This window comes from Vanessa tameamea, chromosome 11 (assembly GCF_037043105.1).
Source record: "Vanessa tameamea isolate UH-Manoa-2023 chromosome 11, ilVanTame1 primary haplotype, whole genome shotgun sequence".
Lineage (NCBI taxonomy): Eukaryota > Metazoa > Arthropoda > Insecta > Lepidoptera > Nymphalidae > Vanessa > Vanessa tameamea.
This window is the reverse complement of record NC_087319.1, coordinates 8,018,065-8,045,295: the sequence shown is the minus strand read 5'-3', so window position 1 is coordinate 8,045,295 and position 27,231 is coordinate 8,018,065. Positions and strand designations below refer to the sequence as shown.

The 27,231-nt window shown below is 29.4% G+C and overlaps 2 protein-coding genes across 2 annotated transcripts; both read right to left on the bottom strand.

Annotated features, from left to right (window-relative positions):
• Window positions 1–1,168: 1,168 nt before the first annotated feature.
• Window positions 1,169–18,083, bottom strand: LOC113402501 (uncharacterized). The gene is made up of 5 exons (XM_026642779.2): window positions 17,898–18,083; window positions 6,363–6,466; window positions 5,340–5,456; window positions 4,689–4,921; window positions 1,169–3,959 (listed from the first exon to the last, which is right to left on the bottom strand). The coding sequence occupies exons 2-5, from the start codon at window positions 6,462–6,464 to the stop codon at window positions 3,566–3,568; spliced, it is 846 nt and encodes a 281-aa protein (XP_026498564.1). The 5' UTR covers window positions 6,465–6,466; window positions 17,898–18,083; the 3' UTR covers window positions 1,169–3,565.
• Window positions 18,084–21,066: 2,983 nt separating this feature from the next.
• LOC113402495 (dnaJ homolog subfamily C member 21) lies at window positions 21,067–24,833 on the bottom strand. The gene is made up of 7 exons (XM_026642773.2): window positions 24,359–24,833; window positions 24,104–24,248; window positions 23,854–24,001; window positions 23,510–23,724; window positions 23,035–23,259; window positions 22,443–22,790; window positions 21,067–21,745 (listed from the first exon to the last, which is right to left on the bottom strand). The coding sequence occupies exons 1-7, from the start codon at window positions 24,547–24,549 to the stop codon at window positions 21,209–21,211; spliced, it is 1,809 nt and encodes a 602-aa protein (XP_026498558.1). The 5' UTR covers window positions 24,550–24,833; the 3' UTR covers window positions 21,067–21,208.
• Between the last annotated feature and the right edge of the window lie 2,398 nt (window positions 24,834–27,231).

The following is a 27,231-nucleotide window of genomic DNA, read 5'->3' as shown; positions in this document are numbered from 1 at the left end:
GGTATAGGAGCATTGGTACAGATATAATTATACGTATAACATGCCATGCCACGCCTACATCCATCTACGGGTCTGTCTCCTCTAGCTACTACCATCGGTTGCACCAAATTAGGTAGGTACATGACTACCACTAGTATACGGGTTAGAAATATAATTCTCCATTTGGCTCAGGTAGAAGAAAACAGGTATTTTTTACGAAGGACAGCTTCATATCATTCTGCCACTACCACCAAATATTCTCTCATCTATCACGATTTCCTAATTTTATACAAAGGATTTTTACTATATAATATAGAAACTATCTATAGCAAGACATTGCACAAGTTAGCCAACTTAATAGCCTGAGATAAAATAACTGTGAACGGACTATAGTTTGTTAATTGACGATTCAAAATTGCTCGTAAAAGCCTACTTGAATAAAGTATAATATTTTAATTTTGTTTTTTTTTTGATATGAGGTATCAAATTATTTTAAGAGTATAGATATAATTGAAAAAAAAAACGTAGATACTTGAGACGGAGTTTGCGTCACACAAAAAACAAGCCGTTGTTTTCCAGAAAAGTACTGATACTGCATAATTACGCCTACTATAATTATATATGCATATAAGAATTACGAAGACAACCTATGGAAACTTTTATTAGTAATGATATTTTAATATTTGGTATTTATAAAGATTATTATATACTGATTGCTTCCAATATAATATATGATATGTGATTGACCTGTGCTTATAACTCATAGATTTTAACCGGAGATTTAGCAAGTTAAAATCGTGCAAGCACCTGAGTTTGCACGTGTGTTATTTTATTTCTATATATATTTTATTTAGTATTGAAGTTAAACTATTTATAAAATAAAGATCTTTTTAAATAGTAACTTTGTCAGTATTAAATTTTTCTGAACTATTTTATGATATTTTAGTTTCATTTTTGATCGACTAGTTAGGCACTGAATATTCTTTATTGGTCATACAAATATCTTCAAAAACATATTAAGATAATTCATATAAAAAGAAATGATTACAAATTACAATTTATCGTATAGACATAACGGCTTTGTTTTTAGATAGTTTTTACTTAGAGCAGTTCCCATTTGGCTGAAATAAATCTGCGTTACACACATTTATTGAGAATAGGTCTAAAAATAAAAATAAATAAGACAAACTTCCATTATAATATATCATTTTATTAATTTCTTGATACCTTTGCAAGGTCAATGTGATAAACAATACAGAACGGACACTACATTATTTGTGTAGCTGCAGAAGATTGAAATATATTATTTAAAATATATGCGATTACATTTTGCTTCAACTGCAGTGTCGAGGACGGAGTAATGTCCTGATATCATCATTGTTTATTTAGGCAAGGGAAAGTGTTCTGAAAACTGCTCTTATAATTAATAATTTCAAGATTTTTTTTTCAAACTACTTAATCGTACCTACGTAGAGTAGGAATGTGGAAAGCTTTTAGCATGATTGCATGTTATTAATGATTCTTGCATTTTTAAATAAGTAGATGTATGTAGATCGAGTGTTGATATTTAATGTATCGCGTAATGCGTAGGTACGACTTTAAAATTTAAATGGATACAATTCGAAATGTGCTTGTGTTATTCATACATATACTGTGTATCAGATTTCTCAAATCGCTACATACATCTACTTATTTGAAACACACAATTAGACATGAATTCAAGAATGCACATAATTATCATTAAACTGTTAATAATTATCCTACGATTTATTTTTCGTTAAATTGTAATAAGTACGGAAAAATCATTTACTTTTAAAATTTTTAAAGGTAACTTTGGCCTTCTCTTGTTTAATCGAATGACGCACACAATTTTTTAATGTATTGTGGAAGCTCGAAAATTTTGAGCAATTATTTGTTTCAATGCCAATTTTTTAAATTAAGCTATGTGCCAATTTTAAAAAGTGCCATTCGAACCAATTGTAGGGTAAAATAATATTATTTTATTGTTCAAACATACATCATTTTGATATTCTATGAAAACGGTTAAAAAACGTTCACTGTCAAAACTTCCCGCCATTTCGTCCATTCTTTCCAAATGTTGTTATACAGTCAGATATAGAAATCCATGTTTATATAAAGCGAACTAAACATATACACTAATACAAAACTAGTAAGTACGTAATTAGATCACAAATAGTAAAAGTAATAAAAAGAAATGCTGATTAAATTAACATACTTTCATTTTTTTGATACATCACGGATATAAACGTTTCGAATTATCTACGCCGATATATAATTGTAAAATAGTTTCCCGTATTAAAATACCTACCTATCTACTTTTTTGTATCAAATTGTTTATTGATTTTTACGCGTTATCCGTCATTGTTCTCTTTTATAACATAGTACCTACAAAATTCATATTAAAACGAAAAATAGTTATCAAAAACAGTTTAAACTATCGTAGACTACGAATAATCATTATATGTATAAAACGCGTGTCACACTAACTTTCAATATTCTTTGTTCCAGCCTTTTCAATATCCTTTAATTATATCAAAAAATAGCAAAAGTATAAAATAAATGAAAATGTATGTACCTCTCCCAACATGTAATCCTTTATCAAAATCTATCAATACCTAGTTGACTGAAAGGATGTTTAATAATCTCGCCGGATAGTTTGATTTCGGTTGAATGTCGTAAAAATTATAGCCTTAAACTTTTATAGAACCGTATTCCTAGCGTCAGATGAACAATAATGGTGCTTAAATCTTTCGAAGAATTGTGCAATATCGCGAGTGCTACGACGGTAACTTTCTTCTCATGCATTTCTCATGTACAATTTACCCAGGGCCCAGGTTTGCACGTATACTGTATCGTGATAAGTAGGAATACGTTTAATTAATCAGAGATCATTACGGGTCCCAAAATTTTATAAACCATGAGATAGACAGTTCCGCTCGATCAACGAGTGATAATGAAGCGTTCGCCTAAATGAGATATTTGTAGAAGTTAACTATGTCAAGAAGTATGTTACATCTTAATACCGTCAAATAAATTAAACCGTTCTAAGATTCTTTAAAATTGAGCGTTACAATGAGTGTCAACTTTTTTGATGCTAACGGAATAATAGCGTCAAGTAGATTGAAACGTTCGTCTGGTCCAAGACTCCAAATTTCTTGACAAGTTAGCGTCGTTAAGATCAGAAACTAGGCTGGCGCTAAAACGCAGCGAACGGCTATCGCTTTTGAAACCACTTGTAATGTGTAATTTGAACTATAAATATGATTTCTACTAAGCACACATTTCTAGATATAACAATAATATAAAATAATACTTTAATTGTACTCCGTGATATTTAAACGCAAATAGATTGAATTTATATTTTACCATAATTTATGGTTGATGAACTTCATTACATACATTGAAAAAAAACATATATCCGTAACAAAATGCATATCAAAAGCAAGAGCCGCTCCGTCTTATAGCTACTACTAAAGTTTTCTAAACGATCAAAGATCGTAAGCTAAATTGATTTTTTTCAAAAGTCTTAAAAAAATAAAATCTGCTAGTGATCAACTTTAACGCATTAGCGAGGACGCAAAACGGCGCGCACCGTTCGGAAACGTTTCTCGAAACCGAGCTTGGAGTAGAGGGAACGGGACGCGTCATTTTCCGGACGAATCACGACAAACGGCTTATAGCCTCGAGCGGCGACCTCCTTGGTTAGGCGCCTCGCTAAGAAAATCCCATAGCCTTTCCTACGAAATTCAGGTCGCGTTTGCATTGAAAACATGGCTCCATAATAGGATTGTACCATCCAAGCGGCCAACTGCCCTTCAACAAATATTCCATATGCAGGCAGTTCTGCAACTAACTTTTCGAAAACTTCTCGGCATTCGATATCACTAGCTGGGTACAAATCGTGGACTGCCTTCATATGTTCTGGCTGTAAACGAACTAGCTCCACGTCCGGTGGCAGTCTGAAAAATATGAAATATGAACTTAACTTATTTTAATTGAAAAGTAGTTATATTTATGATACCAGTTTAAATATTATTATATATTTAATAGAAATGGCACTGATGACATAACAGGGAAAAGATTAAGGGGATCCGAGACTACAGACCCGGGGCGTCGTTGATTTATTTATGTAAAATAAAATACACATTAAATTATTTTATCTATTGGCTCATTTTTTTATTATAATATGACATTAAATATCAAATACCTTTATTTTTAAGAGTTAATTGAAGACAGTTGATTAGGTATTTATTAATGTAATATATAAAAAATAAACAACAAGTGCACTAACATTGTATATTTTTTTCTATAACAACTATAAGAAGAGTAAAGTAGATATAAGTAAATATAAGATTGAACTGACGCGATAAAATTAGTTCAGATCTCAAATAGCCGATGATATTCGCGAACATTTTTGATTTTGTTTAATGCAAATAACATGAAATACGTATATATATATGGGACTTTTTAAATTTACGCCTTCGATTGGAATAGGCATACATTTACTGGAAACCTGGCATACCTGCTACAACAGCTGATTTTTTCATTTTCAACTTATTATTATTACCCGAAAATAATAACTTAAAATAATAATAGATATAACAGCCATAAAATAATTATAATATTTTTATTGTAATTTGGGTCAGGCCATTTATATTATATAGTGGAACATTAATTGTTTGTCTTACTCATCAGTAGTGGGCTCTTCAGGTGGTTTGTCACACACGTAAACATCACCAGTGATTTTGTCATGGGCTTCATAGCGTTTTTCAAAGCGGTCAACAATAGCCTGGTGAGTGAAATTCAGGTACAATGGTTGTGTTAGATCAAGTAACACGTCTTCGGATGTCAACAAATCAACCAATTCTGCGCGCTCCGATGGACAGAATATAGTTACGCTCTCATAAATTTGACTGTTTGGCTGAAATTAAAGTAATTTATTAAGAGAATAAATAATAAACATCTTGACAGAAAAAATATCATAGTAAAATATAAGCTATATATGTCTAAAAAAAAATTTTATTAATAAAAATAAATACTTTTAAAACAGCATCATGCCAGGAATGCACCATGAAAATTAAAAAGGTAAGATGTCTCTTGTATAAAAGTAACACTTGTATTTAAGAGTACTTAGTTCGGCTCTCGTCATGAGATGAAGGCAGTGACGTAGCAAATGTGTCACAAGAAAAGTTGTGTCACTGAGAATTTGAAATTTGTTATAAGAAATGAGATATTTCGTAATTATAATTTATTAATTCGATGTTTATTAAGATTCAAATATAAATGAATTCTCCAATAATTACAATTATTTTTTTTGTAAATTACTAGGACAAACTTACCGTGCTAGTACATCCAGGGAAATGTAGGCAAATCGGATCCTCCGGCCAATTTTTCGCTACATAAAAATGGAAGTCCCACACCTTGTTGTTTAGATATGTTTGAATCGTTTGATGAAACTTAAATACAAAATTAATAGAATTAGTTACACAAAATAACATAATGCTTGAATCTAGGCTGAATTAAAATCTTATATTATTTTATAAATTGACACATTATTTCATAAAGGACATTTTGGAATTAAGGGAGGTGCTTCATTTTACAGATTTCATCTTTGTCGGATTATGAGTTTTGAAAAAAATAGTTAATAGGTTGCAGGGCAGAGCCGCGATGATTTAAAGAACTCCTTTAAAATATGTTTGTGCAAAATTATGAATAAGTTTACGTACATTAACTTACAAATTATCTCCGTAATTACACAAATAAAGCCTTAAAAAATATATTAGACGACTCTATTACTATACTGTACGCTTGCGAACGTAATGCGAGATGTTGCGACCATAATATATCATGAATGTAACGTAGACAAAAAAAGTTCCATGTTTTAAAATGTCTGTTTTATGGTTTAAATTTATCTGGCTAGTTGCCCAAGAAATTTGGCTTCCTAAGTAAAATCAATATTATGTTAAGCTATAATCCCATACTCCATATTGGTTTTTCTTCAAATAATCTGCTATCTATTACATATAGCTGTTGCTATCTATTAAAATTATATTGTAGCCATTGTTATCCATTAAAACTGTATATAAATAAGGTCATAGTTATTTAATCGGGGATACTATTGCATAAAACACTTCGAGAATCAAACAAAACTTTTAATACAACTGAGTCTCTTTTGCCGGGTATTATTTTTGACCGGATAGTAATTTTAGAAATAAAAACTAGTTTGTTAGACTAGAATAACTCCATGATATTTTGACTTCAACTAGACGGATAGAGAACATACTTTCTTCAATTGCATCGATTACTGTTGATGTTAAATGTACATGGTTACAATAAAATAAAGTTATACTTTTTTAAATTACCTTTAAAGATTCAGGCATATACTGCACTAAGATATCGGCGACCGCTGGGAGCTCGTCTTCGGTTACCAATCGGAAGTTTTTTCCCTCGGGGACGATTTCCATCTCTAAAACAAATAGAAGTTTTAAGGTCAGCCACAATATGTAAAACAGCGCCAAAAAAACAATGAATACTTGTTTCGTCCACTAATTTGTATGTACTCCTGAAATTCAAGTTTTCACGTATACCTAAATGCGTTTCAATCCTGCGTTTTTTTTAAAGAAATATCACACGTATCTGTTTTCAAGATATTATTTCTATTTTTGAAGAATAAGTATGACAATAACCGCATAAATTACCATGATTTTGATGAACAAATAAATATATTTCATGTTTCACCAACAAATAATTAGTATTTTACGTCAGTTTCATTTAAAAATATTGTAATATAAGTAATGAAGTACCAGCAGCCTTTGCTTAAAATAGTTTAATTTAATACGCTTGAAAAAAAAATCTCGATAATTCTATTCGGTGATTCAAGGATGGTTTTGTGTTTTCGACTAATAATAGTAATTATCATAAACAATTTATGGAAGCTAGCTGTAATATACAATTCATGTCAACAGTCGGAATGAAAATAGTTGGATCTTTCCAAAACTAACAAATGCATGAAAACTTTGCAGATCCCAAAAATATATCCCGAATAGTGAGCGACAGCACCCTTTTCATACTGGTCTAGAGGGAACAAGTACTGTACCTAGCATATTTTTCCAGGATAAATAGTTACCTATGTGTTTTTCTTGTTTGTTTTGAGGTTGTTTTTATAAACACCGTTCAAACTTTCGCATTTAAAATATTAGTAAACCTTTTTTTAATAATTTTACTAATAGGTAAGGTTAGGTGAACTGATTTAACCCGTGCAAAGTCAACGAAAGGTATTTTAACATGAGTTAAATTCTATAGTTGCTCGCGCGTTTGAATATGGAATTGTTATATTCCTTAGTTTTCCTTTTATAAATAAAAAAGTTGTCATTATTTCCAGCTCATTTCCAGGTTATTATTATTTTGGCTAGTAAAACTATTATGTAACATCTATCTATAGTTCACTTTATGTATATATATGTACGTATAGTTCATCACTTGTATTAAATGCAACTGCATCAAAGGTCAAGGTCTAAATGTTTTGCAACACGCGAACATACGCATTTAAATACAAATTGGTGGTACATGTAGTTTTTTCATAATGAAATAATTAAAAAAATAAACTACTATAGATAAGATATATCCTAAAATAGTCGGTAACTTTAAAATATAGGGAAATTTAGTAGTGCTACGTTTATTCGTAGTAGTTACGAAAACATTGCAATATATGTATGAGTAATTCAAAAAATAATAATTATGTATTCAGCTTAATGTGTTCTATGTACTTTCCAGTTTATATGACAAGTTTATAAAAACAGCAATTATTTAAAAAGGAAGTAGTAAGTACATCTTTAATAAAAATAAACTCTTAATATTGTTCTATGTTTGATAAGTAGAAAATAATAACTCGTAAATATACTAATGTTTTACAAAAAAAATATTATCAGTGTTAGTTGAGAAACCTAATTGTTACAGGATGGCATTAAAACAAAACCACTTATTTAATCTCTGCTTTAAATAAAAATAAAATAGAAATAAGAAAGAAAACAATCTTATAAAAATAAATAAATACAAAACTTATAATTAATGATAGGTCTGTAGTTATCTAATATATTCTCAATAAATATTTAGATATTTTTTTTTTTATTAAAGTGACAGCATTTCGTAAGAATATAACTCATTTTTGACCAGCACGTACTAATCATTCTCATCATTACATAACATAAAACAAAGTATCTCCCTATGTATGCTTAGACCCGAGAGCCGAGAGATGCCAAGAGCCGAGATGGCCCAGTGGTTAGAACGCGTGCATCTTAACCGATGATTTCGGGTTCAAACCCAGGCAGGAACCACTGAATTTTCATGTGCTTAATTTGTGTTTATAATTCATCTCGTGCTCGGCGGTGAAGGAAAACATCGTGAGGAAACCTGCATGTGTCTAATTTCAACGAAATTCTGCCACATGTGTATTCCACCAACCCGCATTGGAGCAGCGTGGTGGAATATGCTCCATACCTTCTCCTCAACGGGAGAGGAGGCCTTAGCCCAGCAGTGGGAAATTTACAGGCTGATTTTGTTATGTTTATTTTTATGCTTAGATCTTCAAAATTACACAACGGATTTTGATGCGTTTTTTTTAATATATATTAAATTGATAGATTGATTCAAGAGGAAGGTTTATATAAATGCACATGAAGCGGAATTACGAAAAGCACGTCAAACTAGACCACAGACTTTCATATACCTGACTGCTGACAATTTTTTTTTGTAATATACTACTACCAAAGAGTAAATAACATTTTAACTTTATACTTCGTGCAAACACTTAACCAATTACGACATAAGCGAGCAAGAGCAAGAAAAGCGAGTTGTTTAATAAACTTGGCTTCTTTGACCTCATTCTTTATTTTCTTGATAATTCCTTCATTTTTGGCATAAGTTTGCGTTTACAATGTGCTAAATATATTACTATGTATTTTCGTTTGTTTGTAATGTTTTTTCGCTTTACCCGATCGTTCGGCTGATTTAAGTTCTCTTTTTAACGCAATAGCGATCGTAGGATTCGTTCATACTCTTCAGACAGGACCAACGAAGTATCTAGTTTTTAATTTTCTTTAGGTGGTAAGTAAAGTGATGAGCACTTTATTTACGAAATTACGCGATTACCGCAGTGCTGCCACCGTATTAATAAAATTTACAAACAACCAATTTTAGTATCGACCAGGTGCCATTTATTAAATGATTATTAATTATAATATGCGTATAAACAGAATAAAATTATAAACAAAAATATAATATTTTATTGAATATTAAAATTAAAAACAAAGAGTTACAGACGGAAACAAAAATAATTTAAATATTAAAGTCCTAACACATGAACTAACTCCCAAAGCCTCCGTGGCATAATTTGCGTGAGAATCGAATAGGCTTGGCTGCGGCGCGACGCCCTTGAGTCTGCAGAAGCACTGCAGTACCCGCTACCCGTCAGCTATCGATCACTTCAACACTTTTTTTCAGCATTTTTTTATCGCGTCTTCAACCAAAAAGAGTTCGTAGTTTTCTCAACAAGATTTTTAAAAATACATTAGAGTGTTATGCTTATGATGAAGGCCGAGGAAGTGCTATTAAGTCTTTTAAGTTATATACCCAGTGCACTTTTTCGTTTGTTTGTTTATAATGACGCAGTGAAAAAATGATTGAATATGATTATGTTGCTTCAATATATTATTTCAATTATTTATAGATTTTCTTGCAGGATAGATAATAATTGTATTTAATCAAAATACTTATGTAAATTGGTGAAATAAAGCTACTACTGTTTCAAGGCGGTTCTTCAATATTGCAAAATTTTACATGACAATTCAAGTGTGTTTTTTAATAAAGAATAATATTTTGATTTTCATATATGTATATGTTTATTGTTAAATATTGGTATTATCTTAAAAAAGTATAATTCCATTTTATGATTTCCAACAAAATAAAAAAATAATGTTGTTATGTAAAATGTATTATAATATGATTAAAATAATATAGTTTTATTTGGAATATTCACAGATAATTCTTGAATTATGGTTGAAGACAAATAAGGATTTTTAATATAAAACGTAGTAAGTATTTATTATAATCGTAAGTAATACCGTTTTGGTATCGTTTTAGACTTAAATGTAATTTAATTAGGAACGAGTGGAAAAACGTATTACATATTTTATATACCTATATATTCGAGGGATTAGGTATTAAAAAGCTTTTTTTTTTTAAAAAATATTCGAATATTTTTCTAAAATTTTCATTCTAAAGCTGTATGATAACAATTGTTAACCCAGCTCTGTTTCGTGATGATGTATTCGTAATGAAGCAGTGTTTATCATTCTTTAGAAAATTTCAAAGGTGCATTTATTTAAGGCAGTGGGTTTGCTGGCATTCATTTTCCTGCCGTTGCGCTGTCGAGCGTCATTGTTATCAAAAATTCAAAAGTTAAGTCAAGTCAAAGGTTTTTCCAGTAACTAACATAGCTCGAGTTATGTTAAAAAAATATATTGACATATACTGTTAGGAATTTATAATAATAAATAATTGCCTTATATAATGTCCATAAGGATCGTATAGATGTCTCTCTCTGGGGTCTTTCTAGAATAATCCATTTAATAACTCTTATTTTATATTAGGTATATTTATGTAGTTTGTATAGTATTGTGTGTCAACATAGAAGTTAGGTACGATAAGGTGACAGTAACAGTAATAATCTATAAATATCTTACTGCTCGACAAATGCCTTCTAATATTTATGATAAGTAATTTATTCTGTATTCGAAGACATTTGTTACTTTATATTATAATCAACAACAATAAGTTCACCATTTACCTGCAATGGTTGTTGTATTGCATATAAATAAGTAGAATAATAAATACTAATAAACAAGAAACATCATCATACGTTTACACATCACGTGCACAGATGTCGAATTGTAAGAAAGTCGAAACTAATCGCAGAACAATGAAGATAAAAGCCAGTGATAATCGGTATTTATTATAATAATAATAACATTTAAAGGATAAATGCATTAAATTAACATATCACCATAAGTTACTTTTTAGTTTATCCCGAGTGAGATTTTAAATGAGCTATAACATAATACTAATAGTGCGACAGAGAGAGATTAAGTGTATTGTTTTGTATATGACATGCAAAATATAACAATAAGAAAAAAGAAAATAATAGCTTTCTTGTTTCACTATCAACTAATAAATAAATAAAATAATATCTATAATATTTAATAATTATAATTTAATTTTTAGTAACGATCACTTGATAAGTAAGCAAAGCTTTGTTAAGTTAATGTTTTGTTAAAGCCCCTATAGCCTATTTCCTGATTATGATTAAAATATAGAAATATAACCCAATGACATTGAGCTAGTGTTGTAATTTCAATAATGTAATTTATTTATTATTATTTTAGTATCAATGGTTATATTTAATTATTAAAGATGGTAATGATTAGATTTAATAAAGTAGTCAAATAACAAATGATTAAAATAATGGTTGTACATTGTAGTATTAACATCGCGTGTATGATTGTCGTGTGAACAGAAGCGAACTTTTGGTTCAACAAGCTTTGAATTCTGATTTGAACTCTTTATAACGTTAAAATAACTATTCGATTTTTTTCATAACATTAGCATTTTGCTACGTCTGTACCAACTTTAAATCCAGGAAGGTTATTGGACGAATAATTTCTATTATGAACTTAATTAAGTGTTATAAAATTATGTACCTTTATTTACTTCGAAATATATTTATTATTTATCATTTTCTACGTAAATAATATCTAAAATCTATTAATGAAAATAATTTTATTTTCAGTGTACGGTGGTGATAGTTTATATATATATTTTTTGGTGTTTTGCGTCAGATACGATTACATACTTTTAAAATTTAGTTTTTTTTTATTAAGTTAATAATTTCTAAAGGTACTATATTGTGTGTGTTGTTATTAACTATTGACGTTTCAAATACGTTATTTTTGTAAAATGAAAATTCCAATTATTTTACATTATTATTTGAGAACATGCGTCAAAAATTTTCCATACAAAAGATCATTCACATGAGTGAGAATTATTTGGTGTAACCAATTTTTTTAATAGTTTATGAATACATTGTTTTATTGAGGACATCTCACATCCATTGGTATGGCGATGGACAAAGCCTAAAAATCATTCTGAAAGAGTGCTGTTATTGACATTCTTATTATAATATACACATGTGTGCGTAATCAAAATTGCGTATACTATGTCTAGTTATAAGGGTTATCATAATTTGTTTTTTTATGAATTTTAATATGAAATTTAAAAATACGATATTATTTTCTACACTAAGTAAGTTAGTAGGTATGATGACAGTACAATATATTAGCATGTAAATATTTAGATAATTAAATATTTGCTAAAAGTATAAGGTATACTTAGTGAATATAATGGATTTAGCTAAGTTATAAAATATTTGTTCCAGTGGCAAAAAAAATTTTAATGTTTTATAAATGGTTAGTTCAAGCTAGTTCATTTACTATTTTTTGTAACAAGGCTAAAATTTTACGTACGTATAATATATTGGTACTTATATATGTATGTTTAAAAATATAATATATATGCTGTCCATAAAGAAATCAACATAATGATAAAGTCAAATCAAACAACCTGGAAAAGGAATCTGTTCTTAAAAAAATATTATTTTAAAAAATAGTAGTATATATATGTAGTTGGATTAATAATAAAATTCTTGGACTAAAATAATCTTATATAAAATTAAAAATGTACTACAACTATACACATATATACATATATTGGGTAGTTGTAGTACATTTTTAACTTTAATCATTCAATTCATTCAATCTACTTTATCAAGGTATAGCTTGATAAAGTAGATTATTTAGATATATATCCTTAAAATAATAATAATATGTAGTACGTGTCCTATATTATTGTTTTTGGTATGAGGTCGATAGATACAAACATAAAATAAGTATGTGTATGTAATTGTATTACCTAAACTAAAAATATTTTATATCGTCTTTCATTACGATGAAAATTTAAAACAGCGATTTGAATGAAGTGAATTTTGAGTTATCGATATTTATATATTTATCTACTCTATTAATAAGCATTGTTTTAAAAACTATGTATTCATAACCTAAACATCGTATAGCATAACAGTCATATCATATGTAAAAGCCTTTTTACTTTAAAAGATTCCATCAGCTCTCATTAAAGTTCCCATTAAAGTAATTAGTATTAATGTAAATATTATTTAATATAATATTACGATTACTACAGCTATTATAATGGTTAAATAAATCTAACACAATATGCTAGAAACACACATAAATCCAATTTTATAATATCAATATTTTTTTCGGACTATCGCTTGGCCAAAATGGTACAAAACATAAATCAATAGTAATAATAAAAATGTCCTCCAGATTCATCGTTTTATATGGTAATGCTATATTTGACTACTAATGAAGTATAAAGCAGGTATATAGAGTATATTGCGATCATAAGCAATGTATGTTAATCGGATTATATTAACAAAATCTTCTAGTATAAGTGATTAAAAATGATTATTATAGTCATGAAAACACTTTATATTGCTATATTTTTATTTCCTTCCGGTTTTAAGGGTGAGCTCAAGAATAAGTTCAAGCTAAAGGGTAATAAGATCTTATATGGTTGGTTAAGTATTGACGCAGAGGGAAATGGTTTATACTTCTTACATTGCAAAGTAATCTGTTCAATCCTGCGGATTTTTTTTTGTTTTTTTGCCTAAATAAATGAAATGTTTTAAATTCAATTAAATTATTACAAGTACATCATAGTTTTTAATTTATGTCTACAAATTATTTGTGACTGGCACTTAATAAACCAACAACTTACGAAAAATATGTAAATACACTTTCCACTAATGGCGGCACCAAGGCGTCTCTTCACTTGGCATAACGTGTTCGCCTATTTGCATTAATTGTCCAAATACAACAAATTATAGAGGACCTAGTTAGCTAGCAGCTATTGAAGCACACAATTATGGCAAAATATGAATGAATGAAATAGCAAATACGTGTTTCTGTCCATTGGTATTCTGTAAGAACTTCTCCCTCGTGAAATTCTGAAAACTGACATACATACATTAATAGGCTTTTTTATGCGCTAATATTTATCCTTCGATTCCTGACACTTATTTCACGACCTTGTTTGGTGGTTAAAGACTTGTTCTGATAGAAAAACCCTACTCGTTTTAAGTTGTGTATCATCAAAATAAAATCTATAATAAGGCAAATAATTTCGTGTTGTACACGCACTATGATTTATGTCTGATTCAATAAAATTAATTTAGGAAACTTTTATTTTTTGTCAGCGGCATTACATTTTCATGTTTTATACATTGTTAATTTTATAAAAATATATTTTTCTTTTGGAAGAATATATAGAAAATAGTTAGGGCATAAACTTAATTCTAGACTAAATTTTTATCAAGCTCGTATTGGTTTAGATTAGGAATACGAGGCCTGAAATTTTTTGCATTGTTTTGCCATGGCACTTCTTTCTCTCTGCAGTTAGTTAATATAATTACATTATTTAACAGTCTCAAATCTTAAATAAGTAGATACTTTAGACGTATTGTCATTATTTTAAATTCAGGAACTTTTTGCTTTTTGTCTCAATTGTAGTCGATATGATAAACGTGTAAAAAAGCTGAAACACAACTAATATTATAAACGCTATCTGTTGGGTATAAAATGAGCACATTCATAGGCACCGGCAGGATTATTTTCAGGGAGGTGCATCTGCATCTTCCCATTATACTACGAGCAAATAAAATTTAATCTATCCAGTGCATCCAGTTTTAGGTGAGTATAAAAATACACATTGATATCAATTCGAATCGATCAATGATTGAAGATGATTATGAATGATTTTTGCTGGTAAGGTAGACACTGAATTCATTATTGAATTATCGGCAAATTTGGACAACAACCTTAAGTTTTATTCAAATAGTTACTTTAATGATAAAAAAATTATTTCGCTATCTATTTCGGCCTATTTTCTTTCATGTCATTTCCAGTGCACTTCCTTGCACCTTTCTCATGGAACTCATGAGAAATGACATCGTTATAAACTAAAATCTACGCGTCCTAAGTTGCGGGCATGGGTTAGTTAAAAGTAAAATGATATGATAAGTTAACACTTCAATAAAAAGTACTTACTTATTCACTATGTAATTTATGAATCCAATGAATATTACCTCGTGTCACAAAAATATACTAAGAAGGGTACAATCAACTTTAATCAATTATTTGGTATTTTTACCAAGAATACAATCCACGTACCACCTTATCCACCTTATAAAAATAGAAGCACAAGTACTCATCAAGTACTTATACAATGAATGCAATTGTGCATAACAAATATGTCATTTTCTTAATTATATTTAATGTTTATATAATATTATAATAATAAATTCATAATTTAAATAATTTTATATGTAAATATAATAATTTTGTTTTAATTAAATGTTTAACTAAAAGATGCTTTACACAAGGATTCGTTAAAGAGCGCAAGAGCTGACTAAATCAGAATGTTTGGAAAACTTGTGGAAAGCATATTCATTTAAGTATGAAAGCCAAATAAAACAACTGTAACGCAGTTAATTACTTAATTTCGTAGTCTCCATGGACATGTTTTACCGTTTAAAAAGGACCAATTTTAAATAACAAAAGACGATTTTTTTAAAAAAACCTTTACTTCTTTTAAGACCAGACAAAAATAAAATCCCAAAGTAAGCAAGTGTTTTCGCAATTTTATGAAGGAGTTCCCGCCCGCGGTTTTACCTGCGTGTGCCACCGTATAAAACAAAAATCTCGTGATGACCGGTTGAGTGTTTCAGCCGTGAAAGTGTAACAAATAAACAAACCCACAGTTAGCATAGATTTCTTAGGCAGAAAGTTTGATATTATATGCAAAAAATAGCAATAATAGAACCAAAAGATTAAGTTATGGCTTTGTTAAAGGTTGTGAATGTGTGATGAACACAAATAAAAAATAATAACGGAAAATAATTAAAGCTAAATAAACATTTTTTTTAATTGTTATTCATAATGTTCTTGCATTTTAAAAAGAAAGTCGTGTAAATTTTGTAGATTTTATAACGTAAGTAGATATAAATTATGTAAAAAAAAATACCTAGTTTAACTCATTTAAGCTCAGATGGACTTAAATGAAATTATGTTGTAGCTTTAAATGTATAGAATGTATAAATATTTTAAAACAAAATAAAGTTTTTCATTCGTTTTTAGGGATTCAGACTAAACTACTAATCCGATTGTTAGAGAACTAGTTGCTACATACATATATGTTTTTACTTTATATTGTTTATAGTTTTTAAAAGTGAGTTGTGATTTTTGAACACACCTATTTTATAATGTCAACATAAATTATGGATCACAAATATGCTTTAAATATACAATCTATATAATATATTATTCCACCAACCCGCATTGGAGCAGCGTGGTGGAATATGCTCCATACCTTCTCCTCAACGGGAGAGGAGGCCTTAGCCCAGCAGTGGGAAATTTACAGGCTGATTATGTATGTTATTATTATAATATATTAATATTATTACGTGGATAAATCAAAGAATCTGTCTAATGCATAACTGAAGTTCCATTAAATTCGTAAAGGAAAAGTTAAATGTTATCCATGAAAATAATTAAGACAATGCTGTTTATTTAATGTAGATCAAATAAATATATAGATTGTTAATTTGGAATAATCATTTTAGAGATAATTAGAAATAAAAAATAGGTACATTAGGCTTGGTAGGGCCTATGAGTACATCATGACCATAATATTTAAGGGAACTAATTTTTTGAGCTGTTATTTAAATATTCGAGATGTTATTATGATCAGTTGAAAAACATATTGAGCAGTTATTTAATTTAATGGCGGTTGATTAATTATTGCGACAGTAAAACATGGACCGTAATAAAAATTCAATCAGTCGGTTATGTTATTATACAATGTCAATTATAAATAATAAAACGATCACTAGTTTATTTTTGAATGCAATACTTTGCCAAATTGTCTAAGAAAATAATATTATAAAACGTTGTTGTATCTGCAATGCTGATGTTCAGAGTACTAATGAAAAATCTCTCTTTTCCTCTTGTTTTACATGATATGGAAATTATGTGGAAAAATGTAACAATAAAAGATTCGACATATTGCTGTGAACATTTACAAATAACATTTATTACATAGACCAGTGTTTCTTTGCGTCAAAATCTTTTGCTTATTTACCTAAGTATTCTGAAAATGATTTACAGAAGGTAAAATTATTTTATTTATGCTAAGTAAGGCTTTACATTATATTGACTATGTATGCAATGGTTAATCTAAAAAGCAAGTTTGAAAGTTTCGCATTATGACTAATTGGAATAATTACTACCGATATTGCGTACTAAACACAAAAAGACGTCAAATTGATTTATTTGGATAATTTTAAGCACTGAAATAACCAATCATGAAACATTCAAACATAACATATCTTTAATGTTAACGTAATCGAGCCTTAATACACCGTACACGTAATAATAAGTACCCAATTTAGACAATTGATATTACTTTTTTGTGTGAGTAATACATAGCAAATTTTATATGAAGCCTTAATGAGATAAGGTCACACTAATTTCCAACGCGGACAGTAGCACGGATTTCAACATAATGCTAGAAAATGATTACCCCTAACTTAATGCTAAGACTCTACATGATAGGGGAAGTTATGTCTCTAAATCGTTAACAAATGTGATATTGCAGTGCATGTGAAAAGCAATCGAGGGCGGACATGTCAGTGGAAAATAAACGGTTACCTTTAGCCCGCGGAGCCCTGTTTGCTAACGCCGGCGCTGGTGCTGTGCCCCCCAGATGGATCGGTGTCGTGTTTTAGGGTGTGGAAGCGCCTTGCAGGGCTCCTGGCCGCGAGGGGCCGGCGTTGCTTGGCGTAGCGAACCTTGGGCGCGCGTGTGCGTCGAGATCGGTTTGCCGGTGGAGTGGCTCGTGACAGCCGGGTGCCGAAGGGTGCGCGCGCTGCACCACCACGCATGCGCCCTCTAGCGCCTGCCATTGCCGCTGCCGCAAGCGATTAAACTAATCTACACATTATACACGCACAATGCGCTATCAAATGGAATAATATATAGATATTGTAATCTAGTCGTCGTAAGTAATTGTAAAATATGATTTTATGGTATGGCGTAGTAGGTTCTATCAAATATCGACAGTTTAGATTTAATATTTTGAACAAAAGTTAATGAAAAGTCATGTAAAAAATGTAATTTTAAAATGCTATATATCATTAGTTGCTAAGTTATAACTAAGTTGTTATTGATCGTGACCACTTTCACCGTTAGCGTGAAGTGTAGTACATTCTTTGTTTTGGCGTCGGTCCAGGGTTGGCGTCGAAGATGCTTGTTACTAAGCTGTTTAAGTATCTAAGTGGGTGTACAATACCTATTAAATAGTAGGCATATGTTACATCTAAGTTAACTTTAATATTCATGTTAGCTGCGTCCAGACCGCAAGGCCTACGTCAGTTTGTTGACATAGATATAGACAGGGGTACCTACGTAACTAAGCCACGTCACTATGGCGTATGATAATTATTTATTAAAACAAAGCTCATATACATGCAATACTCACATATGAATGCGTTGAACAGTATTATTTTGAATAATAATGTTTAAAGCAGTTGTTACGACTACATATGTATTTCTTATTTTAGGCTAAATGTTTTGTGTCGTATAATTATATTGTAATGTAGGTACATCCTATCATATTGCGATTAATATTTTAATATAATTTAACACTTTATGGAAATAAATTCGCGGAAGTTGTAATATATACATATATATTTAGTAGAAAATTGAAGAATTAAAATAGATTAAATTATCTAGTGTAAAATAAATGATAATAAATTGTAATTTATTTACATTTGAGAGTAAGATATTTAGTAGCACTGTTAGGGCCTATGTTCTTTTCTGCACCCGTCAACGCGCATATAATATTTTATGATGATCGGTCAGGTGAGTCTTAGTTGAGACGTCAAAGCACAACAAACAAACAAATTCATAGAGTTGTAACAATCCTGCTGAAAAAAGTTACATATCCAAATATGGTATTCAAATAACTTTATATTACAAGTTATTTATAAAGCTAAAGTTTGAAGTTTTTTTTATATCAAAATGTATTAAGTTTTATTGCAATGCATGTGACCAATGTAACTACTTATTTCGTAAAATAAGAAGAAAATGTCGTATCATATCTATAAATCGAGTGTACTTCAAAGTTCAAACAGTTTCGGCCGCCTAATTATTTTGACAAAAAATCTTTTGTGTGCTTTATAAAACTAGCTCCTACAATATGCTGAATTCTTTATAATCAAGTCGTGTTATGAATGTAACTATCATTCTTTCTTAGATGCATCAGTTTGGCCTCATTCCATTGTTTGCTTTTCGCTTTGTGTTGAAGTCGAATATGCACCTTAAACTTTTTTCTAAGGAGGATAGGAAGTAATAAAATAATGTGAATCACATTTTATTTCAAAAAATATATAGGTATTATTTTATAAAACGGTATGTAGCATTGAAATTTTATTGAATAAAATGGTTATTTTGTGCAATGTTTAAATTGTAATAATTTACTTTGAAAGAAGTAATTATTTCAAATAATCTTAATTTAAGTTTTTAAAATCATGTGTCCGAGTAAATATTCTGCATCGTGCCGCATTGGGTCAAGGCCACTCTGCAGTCCTGTTCATCACCACGCAGCTTTGTTAGGCAATGACTAAGTTAAGGTATCAAATATTTTTATGTGTGATATAATAAATAGTTAAGGCTAAATACTTTATTTTAGTCAAAGAAATGTTAGGTTTTATTATAATAATTTTAGTTTTGTATCTTTATTTCAAATACCTAAACGAAAAATGCAATTATTTAAGTCTTATTAACGAGTTTTAAACAGTTAATAAATAATAGTTATTAACAATAATCAAATCGTATTAATAAAACAATGATTACTGGTGTATACCCGTGGATAAAAATGCTTGAAAAATATATAACATTTTTTAATTCTACTAATGTTGCCTAGTGATCATTAGATTTCTTAATTTGAACTTTAGAAATAATTACGGCAGTATTAATATGATTATTGAAGTTATTGAATATTTTGATGTGAATCAAAATTGTTATTATGTTTAATTAAATGCAGACTGGTTGCCCTTAGGTTATGATTGGTAGCCGTTTAGGTCTAAACTATGAATTTTATATTGACAGTGACAGAAAATTGGCATTTGCGATTTGACAGTTATAAATGTTGTTAAATGTTAATTGCTGTATACATATTCTTACTATAACTTGATAGGAAATAAACAAGCAATCGGTACTCACATAACTTTAGTACATTTAATTGCAAATATAAATTATTTTTATCTAAGGTATGTAACTAGAATGTAATCATGATGATTAAGTAAGATAATAGAAAACTTAGTTTTATTCCAAGAGCGATAACCTCATGTTTTTGAAAGCATTTATTTATTTTCAGCTTACACAAAATGTCCCGGTTTAGATCTCGGCGTCAGTATGATGGTTATATGTCTGTGCCCAATGACGACAGTGGGTTTTCGGATGCTCAATTTGATGCACCACCTCAGAAGATACCTTGGAAAGCCTTAAGTTTAGCGGCGTTTTTGTTTATAGTTGGAACCTCTTTATTAATAGTGGGAAGTCTTATTGTAACAGGTCATATAGATACAAAATATTCTGACAGATTATGGCCAATGATTGTTTTAGGTTGTATAATGTTTCTTCCTGGTGCTTATCATATGAGAATAGCATATTGTGCATATAAGGAATATCCGGGATACAGTTTCGAGGATATACCAGAATTTGAATAGTTTGTAGCCAAATGAAATGCTATAAATGTGATTTGTGTACAACAAATATGGTGTATAATATCTATTATAAATAAATAAAAAACATCATCATTAGGCATACTTTATTGAGTGATCATAAATTTAATAAATAGAATGATAAAGTCACTTTACATTTTGTAAGGATTTAAAGAAAATCTTTTGATTCTCAGTGAATAATTAATACTTCTCTTCCTATCTAATTCATTGCACATTTTACCTATTACCTCTCTTACCCTTCTTTTGAGCGATGCTAGTGTGAGGAAGTGGTATAGAATGACCTGTCTTTTTTAAATGGTCAAACAATTTATTCTTTGACTGGAAATCCGCTTGGCAAACAACACATCTAAGATTCAGCGCACTACTGGAATCTTCAGTTTCACTTGCTTTTGTTCGTACTGGTTTCCTTTCCACTAATTTTTTAGCTTTTATGTTTCGTTGAGTTTTTGGTAAAGAGGGTCTATCCCTCGGCAATCCAACTTCACCTAAGGCATCATCCGTAGGTGTTGTGCTCGAAACTTCATACAAGTTTTCTGTTGAAGTTTGAGACTGTGATCCTTTCTTGAGATTCGCTTCTTTCTTGGCCTGAATTTGACTCTTAAGCATATTAAACTTTTTAGCTTTCCTACTTCTTGACGGTCCTTCTATTTCATTAAAACTCATTTCATCATGACTATCATTGCCTTCACTTTCAGGCATTGGTATAAAAGACTTCTTTTTGTTTTTCTTTTTCTTCTGACTTTTAGGTAAAGCCTGTAATTTAAAAAACAGAATGTTTTAAATGTAAAATGTACTTAATGTGACTGAGAATAATAAAGAATGGTTAATTAATATCACTCAATAAGCCTATATTTATGAAAATACGTTCCTCTCATAAATTCATGAAATAGGACAAAAAACAAAAACAATATGAAAACAGCCCAACCTTTTAAAGCATGTTATGTTTATATATTAATTGTTGAAGGACAAGTGATTAAAAAATAATTTAACCATGACACTTCAAATAAAACCAAAAAATATATTTAATATGACCGAATTCTAGTGTTTAGGTTATTGTATTGCTTGTGGCTATTATTAAAATAGTCCTTAGAGGTACTTAAATAGTATAAAAACTTTGGTGACTAATAGAGCCTCATAATTTTTTTAATAATAGCCTTAAAATTATAAAAGAATATGGCTTTTAGTTGCATAACAGAGCACAGGTTATTTCACCAATAAAATATATACCCAAAAAAATCACATTTCAATTAATGAACAGTATAAAATGACTGACAGGCAAACAAAGTTTAAATTAAGAAAATTATTTATCATAGTAAAATTACACAATGTTTTATAATATCGTAGTTCCCAATAAATATATTGCATGATGTTTTAAACTGTGTGGTATATTATAAAATAAACATTAAGAAGTAAGTTTAGTGATGTATACATTAAAAACTGTTAATCATACCTGTATTTTGTCAGAATCGTCACTTAAAGTCTCTCTTATGTCATTGTCTTCAATGTCAGATGTTGAATTTTCCAATACATCACCTTCCTCCTCAGTCTGTCCATTAATTTTCTTTTCTTTGTTCTTATCCAAACTCTCCTGTCTTTCTTCATCCTCTTCAGCATCAGAGATATCAATGTCATCATCCAAAGTCATATTGGCAACATTCTCTTTATGCTTCTTACTATTTTCATGATTTTCAAATGAATTTATATTTTTGAAAAGCTTATTACAAGCTGTGCAGTATAAATTTTTGATAGCTGATTTACTTTTAGCTGATGATTTTGTTGCCCTTGAAGTTTCACTCACCTAAAAATTTTAAAAGTTTAGTTTTAATTGCATAAACATATGAAAATAGCAATAGTATATATAATTGTAAATAGAAACTAGCATAAGTAATTTATTATTAGTGATTAAATTATTTCAATATTATAATTTGTTTACATGCTTTCTTTTATGTAAATAACCATAATAACTTCTAGTAAAATAAATAATATGTTAATTTTGTATATGAATTGTTTAATTTTGCTCTAGTCAAAAAGTTATTAATTACTTCTTCAGTCTTTGAACTTTCTTCATTGCTGCTCTCCATTCCTCCTTCACTAATAGTGTCATCATCTGAGGATAAACCAAATTCCTCTGCCAATAATGACTCAATTTCACTAAGTTTCTTTTGGTAATCCTCACTTTGAAGGAAAGATGACTCTCCTTCTTTCTTTTTAGCTTCTTCTATTTCTTTCTGCCTTTGAATTATTCGTTCTCTTCTAACTTGTTCCGCCTGAAAGTAATTGGGACTATTGGGTAATATATACTACACATAAAGAAATAGAATATTAGATTTGTATTGAGCAATATTTAATTAAATAAATAATTTGATTAATAGAAAGCATATTAATGAGAAATATTGAAGATGAAATCTAAAAATGTTTTTTACTTTTATCCTAATAAATACCATACAAGGTTATATGTCAATCATTATTTGAAAAAGACTATCAATTTTATTTATTTAATACTTTTATCTATTTTACCTTTTTTTTATTTTCTTCAGCCTTTTCTTGAAGCTGTCTGGTATGTTCAATAACACGTTTATCCTTCCTGCGAACAAAACTCACTAGCCTTCGAATCTCTTCATTTCTTTCCTTGCGAGCCTTCTGCCTTATTTTATTATTTTCCTTTTCCATCAACTTGATTACTCTACGGTTATCACCTTGGGATATTTCATATTGGTCTAACCAAACATAACCTGGAAAAATATAATACAAGAATCAGAAATGAAAATGTCTCCTCCATTATGTACAGTCTTAATTTTGTGAAATGCAACTTCATAAAATAAACTTCTTTTCTAATTTTCATTAAAAAATATTTTTCATACTTTTATTAGTGGAAAAGGCCATCCAATAAGCATAGAATTCATGCACATCTTCATATGGAGTTTCTGAGTTTCCAAATTTCGGAATTTTGCTAACATCTTCTGGGTCATCCAAAAAATCTGTTTCCTCGGATACCAATTTGGAAAATACCTTTAATATAAATATTACTTTAATCATAATCCACAAAATATTTCAAAATAAAATGATAAAAAAAGAAAATTAATTAACAAGAAAAATCTCATACACACATACCTCCGAATAAACTCCATAGAAACCTTGTGGATCATCACCAAAGCCTTTATAACAGGACGGACTAAAGTAAGGGTAAACATCAAGACTATCATCATTATAGGAACTGCCTGCACCACGCAATAATTGCTCTCGGTGGTTGTCGTACCTGGAGATTCAATTAATAAGTTTACAAATCCACTTTTCCAATGTTTTGCATAAACAAATTAGTTAACTGGCATAGAATTAAATATTATTTAATAATGATTTTACTAATACCATGCTCTTTCTTGAGGGTCGGAGAGTACTTCATAGGCATTTTGCACTATTTGAAATTGCTCTTTTGCCTCTTGCAAATTGTCTAAATTTTTATCGGGGTGCCACTGCAGTGCGAGACGTCGATAAGCTTTTTTTATTTCCGATGCACTTGCCTCTCGCGTGACGCACAAAACTTCGTAGTGGCACTTCATTCTTCTAACATTATAAGCTTTATTTCAAAATATTATTCAAGTGTATTGTAGTTACAATTTTCGCAAAAAATAATATAACCTGACGAGCGGCTTTTCACTTATCGTAAGAAAATCGATTAAATACAAATTTATTACGCAACTAAATAATAGGAACTTAATTGTTTGCGATAAAAAATGAGTTGATTAATTTATATTATACAAATATTATTGTGAAATAATAATGATCGATGTCCATTTACACGACTCCATGCTCCTTTTTTTTCGCTCATAACATCTGTGTTGGTATATTTTAGAAGGAAAATTACCCATGATTGAAATTGTCAAACATACACATGTCACAAATTTGAAAACAATAATAAATAAAAAATTAAAATTTATACTGGTTCCTAAAAATAAAAGTACCAAACTTATGATTGCTGTAATTTATATTAAAAATCTCACGAAAAATCTGTTATTATTTCATTGCTTTTTCATATACATGTATTTTTATGCATTTTGGGAAAAAAGAAACATTATGGTAACATTGTAACGTCAAACAATTGTTTCCGGTTTACGTTTGGTTAATGCTAGTATAAAAATGACCATTTATCTATTACATGTATTGATACTTACTACTTATTACTATTATTATTTTAAATTAAATCTTTTTGAAATATATTCTTACTCTGTATTTTAGAAGATATTCATTCTAGGGTTAACATAAATTTTAACAAAGTAAATGCTTTTAATATGGGTTATAATACTTATATGATTTTATAAAATTAGTATTATTTAATATTAATTATAAGCCTGGGGGATATTATAGTTGTATCAAGAATTTAATATTTATAATATTCCTTAACAATTTTATTAAAGAGAAAAAATACGCACACTACAGTATAATTTTACATAATTACAAATTTAATTAAAGACAAACGCAATAACTCAGTACTAATATTAGTATGTATAACGTAACATATTAATCGTTGACGTATTATACAGGGTTATTGGTAATTCGACGTATTCCCGTTAGGAGGTAATAAGGGTGACTATTTGCAATAATTTTAACCCCCATATGCATGATGCAAAAGTTAACCATTTTTAAGTTATCACGTTTTTTAGATTTTTTCAAAATAAGTCTAAAATGCAACTTAAAAAAAGTATCAATTAAAATCTATTTTTTTCTTTTGATTTGTAAAAACGATTAAACACTGGTTATTTATCAATATAAAAATAGTAATTATCCGTCCAAATTTAAAAACGCGAGACGGAAAAAGATATTAAGTACTTCAATATTTTTTTTATATTTTTTTTACAAAAATGCCTGAAACACTAAAAAATCGCTATGAAACTTGTCCTGCAGATTATTTTAAAAACATAACCGTTTTCTTAACTTTCTAAAAATGTATTACTCATAAAGCAGCTGAAGATCCTGGACCTAAAACTGTAGTTTTAGGTGCGGTATCATTAGGTGTAACGTGAACTTTTGAGCAGGATGAATCTTTTTACAATGTAGGTGAACATTAAGAAATAATTTTTCAAAATACATTACCTAAGCGCTTTAAATACTTACGAAAAATACGTCGGTTTTTGAATAACATTACTTAATATAGACTCGTAAATTTATGTCTCTTAGTTTCACCAACCAAATGTAATTTCATATTAAATCACAAATAAATTGAAGCAATTTATTTATTATATTATATCATCAGATGTAAACTTCTCTTATAACTTTTTAAACAATTTATATATAGTATTATTTTTTAAGGATATGGTACAAATGGAGAAATAAATAAATAAGTAGTAAAACAAAGCGAGATTTTCATGTCTTTTTTTATTTAAGGTTAAAATACTTATTGACTTATAATTACTTACGGCAGGATATAATATGTTTTCTTGCGCCAAGCTTTTATAAAGTTAATTTTGAAGTTTTAGTTTTCAGTATTTATTTATTATTTCTTTAGTTTTCATTGGGAATGTTTATAAGTCTGTTCATTTAAATCAATGCATCATTGTTGCCCAGTAACTCGTTCGTTAATTTACAACAATGATATAACTGATAGAAATATAATAATCATTAAAAAATGTAATAAATAGTAGTTGATTATATTTAGACCTCATTGCCTCATAAATGATTAGTTTTTAATGTAATTAGTCGTTAAATAAGACTATAAACTTAATACTGAAAAAAAGAATAACATATGCTATGCCATCACCGAAGAGTTTTGAGTCTAAATAGACAATGTGACTATATATTTGTAGACTATATAATTGTAAAGATTTGGACTTAATACCATGAACACAATTTTCGTTGCGTCAGACTTTAGAATGCTAATAGCTATCATAATCGAATGTGTAAACAAGCTTTCGTGTTAGTGCTGTTGCCAGTTGAGCAGCTCCCTTGTCAGAAGTCAACCCTTAATGCCTTCATAAAATACCCCTGAAGGGAAGCTGCCTTATTTAAGAATCTAAATTACTAAAACCACTGCAATGGCCTTATCCGGCACAGAGTGGAGAGGCGGAATCGTGTTGATATCGTCTTTCCGTCCCGTGCCGTGCTCCACTCGGGGCACGCCTCTGGTTGAATGGTGGCCCAGTCCGCACCACAGTGAGTGCAGTAGGTATGTCATGGTAGTACTTATCGTGGTACAAGTATATTCGTTCACAACATTTTGTGTCTGCTGTTGACCGTTGAACAGATGC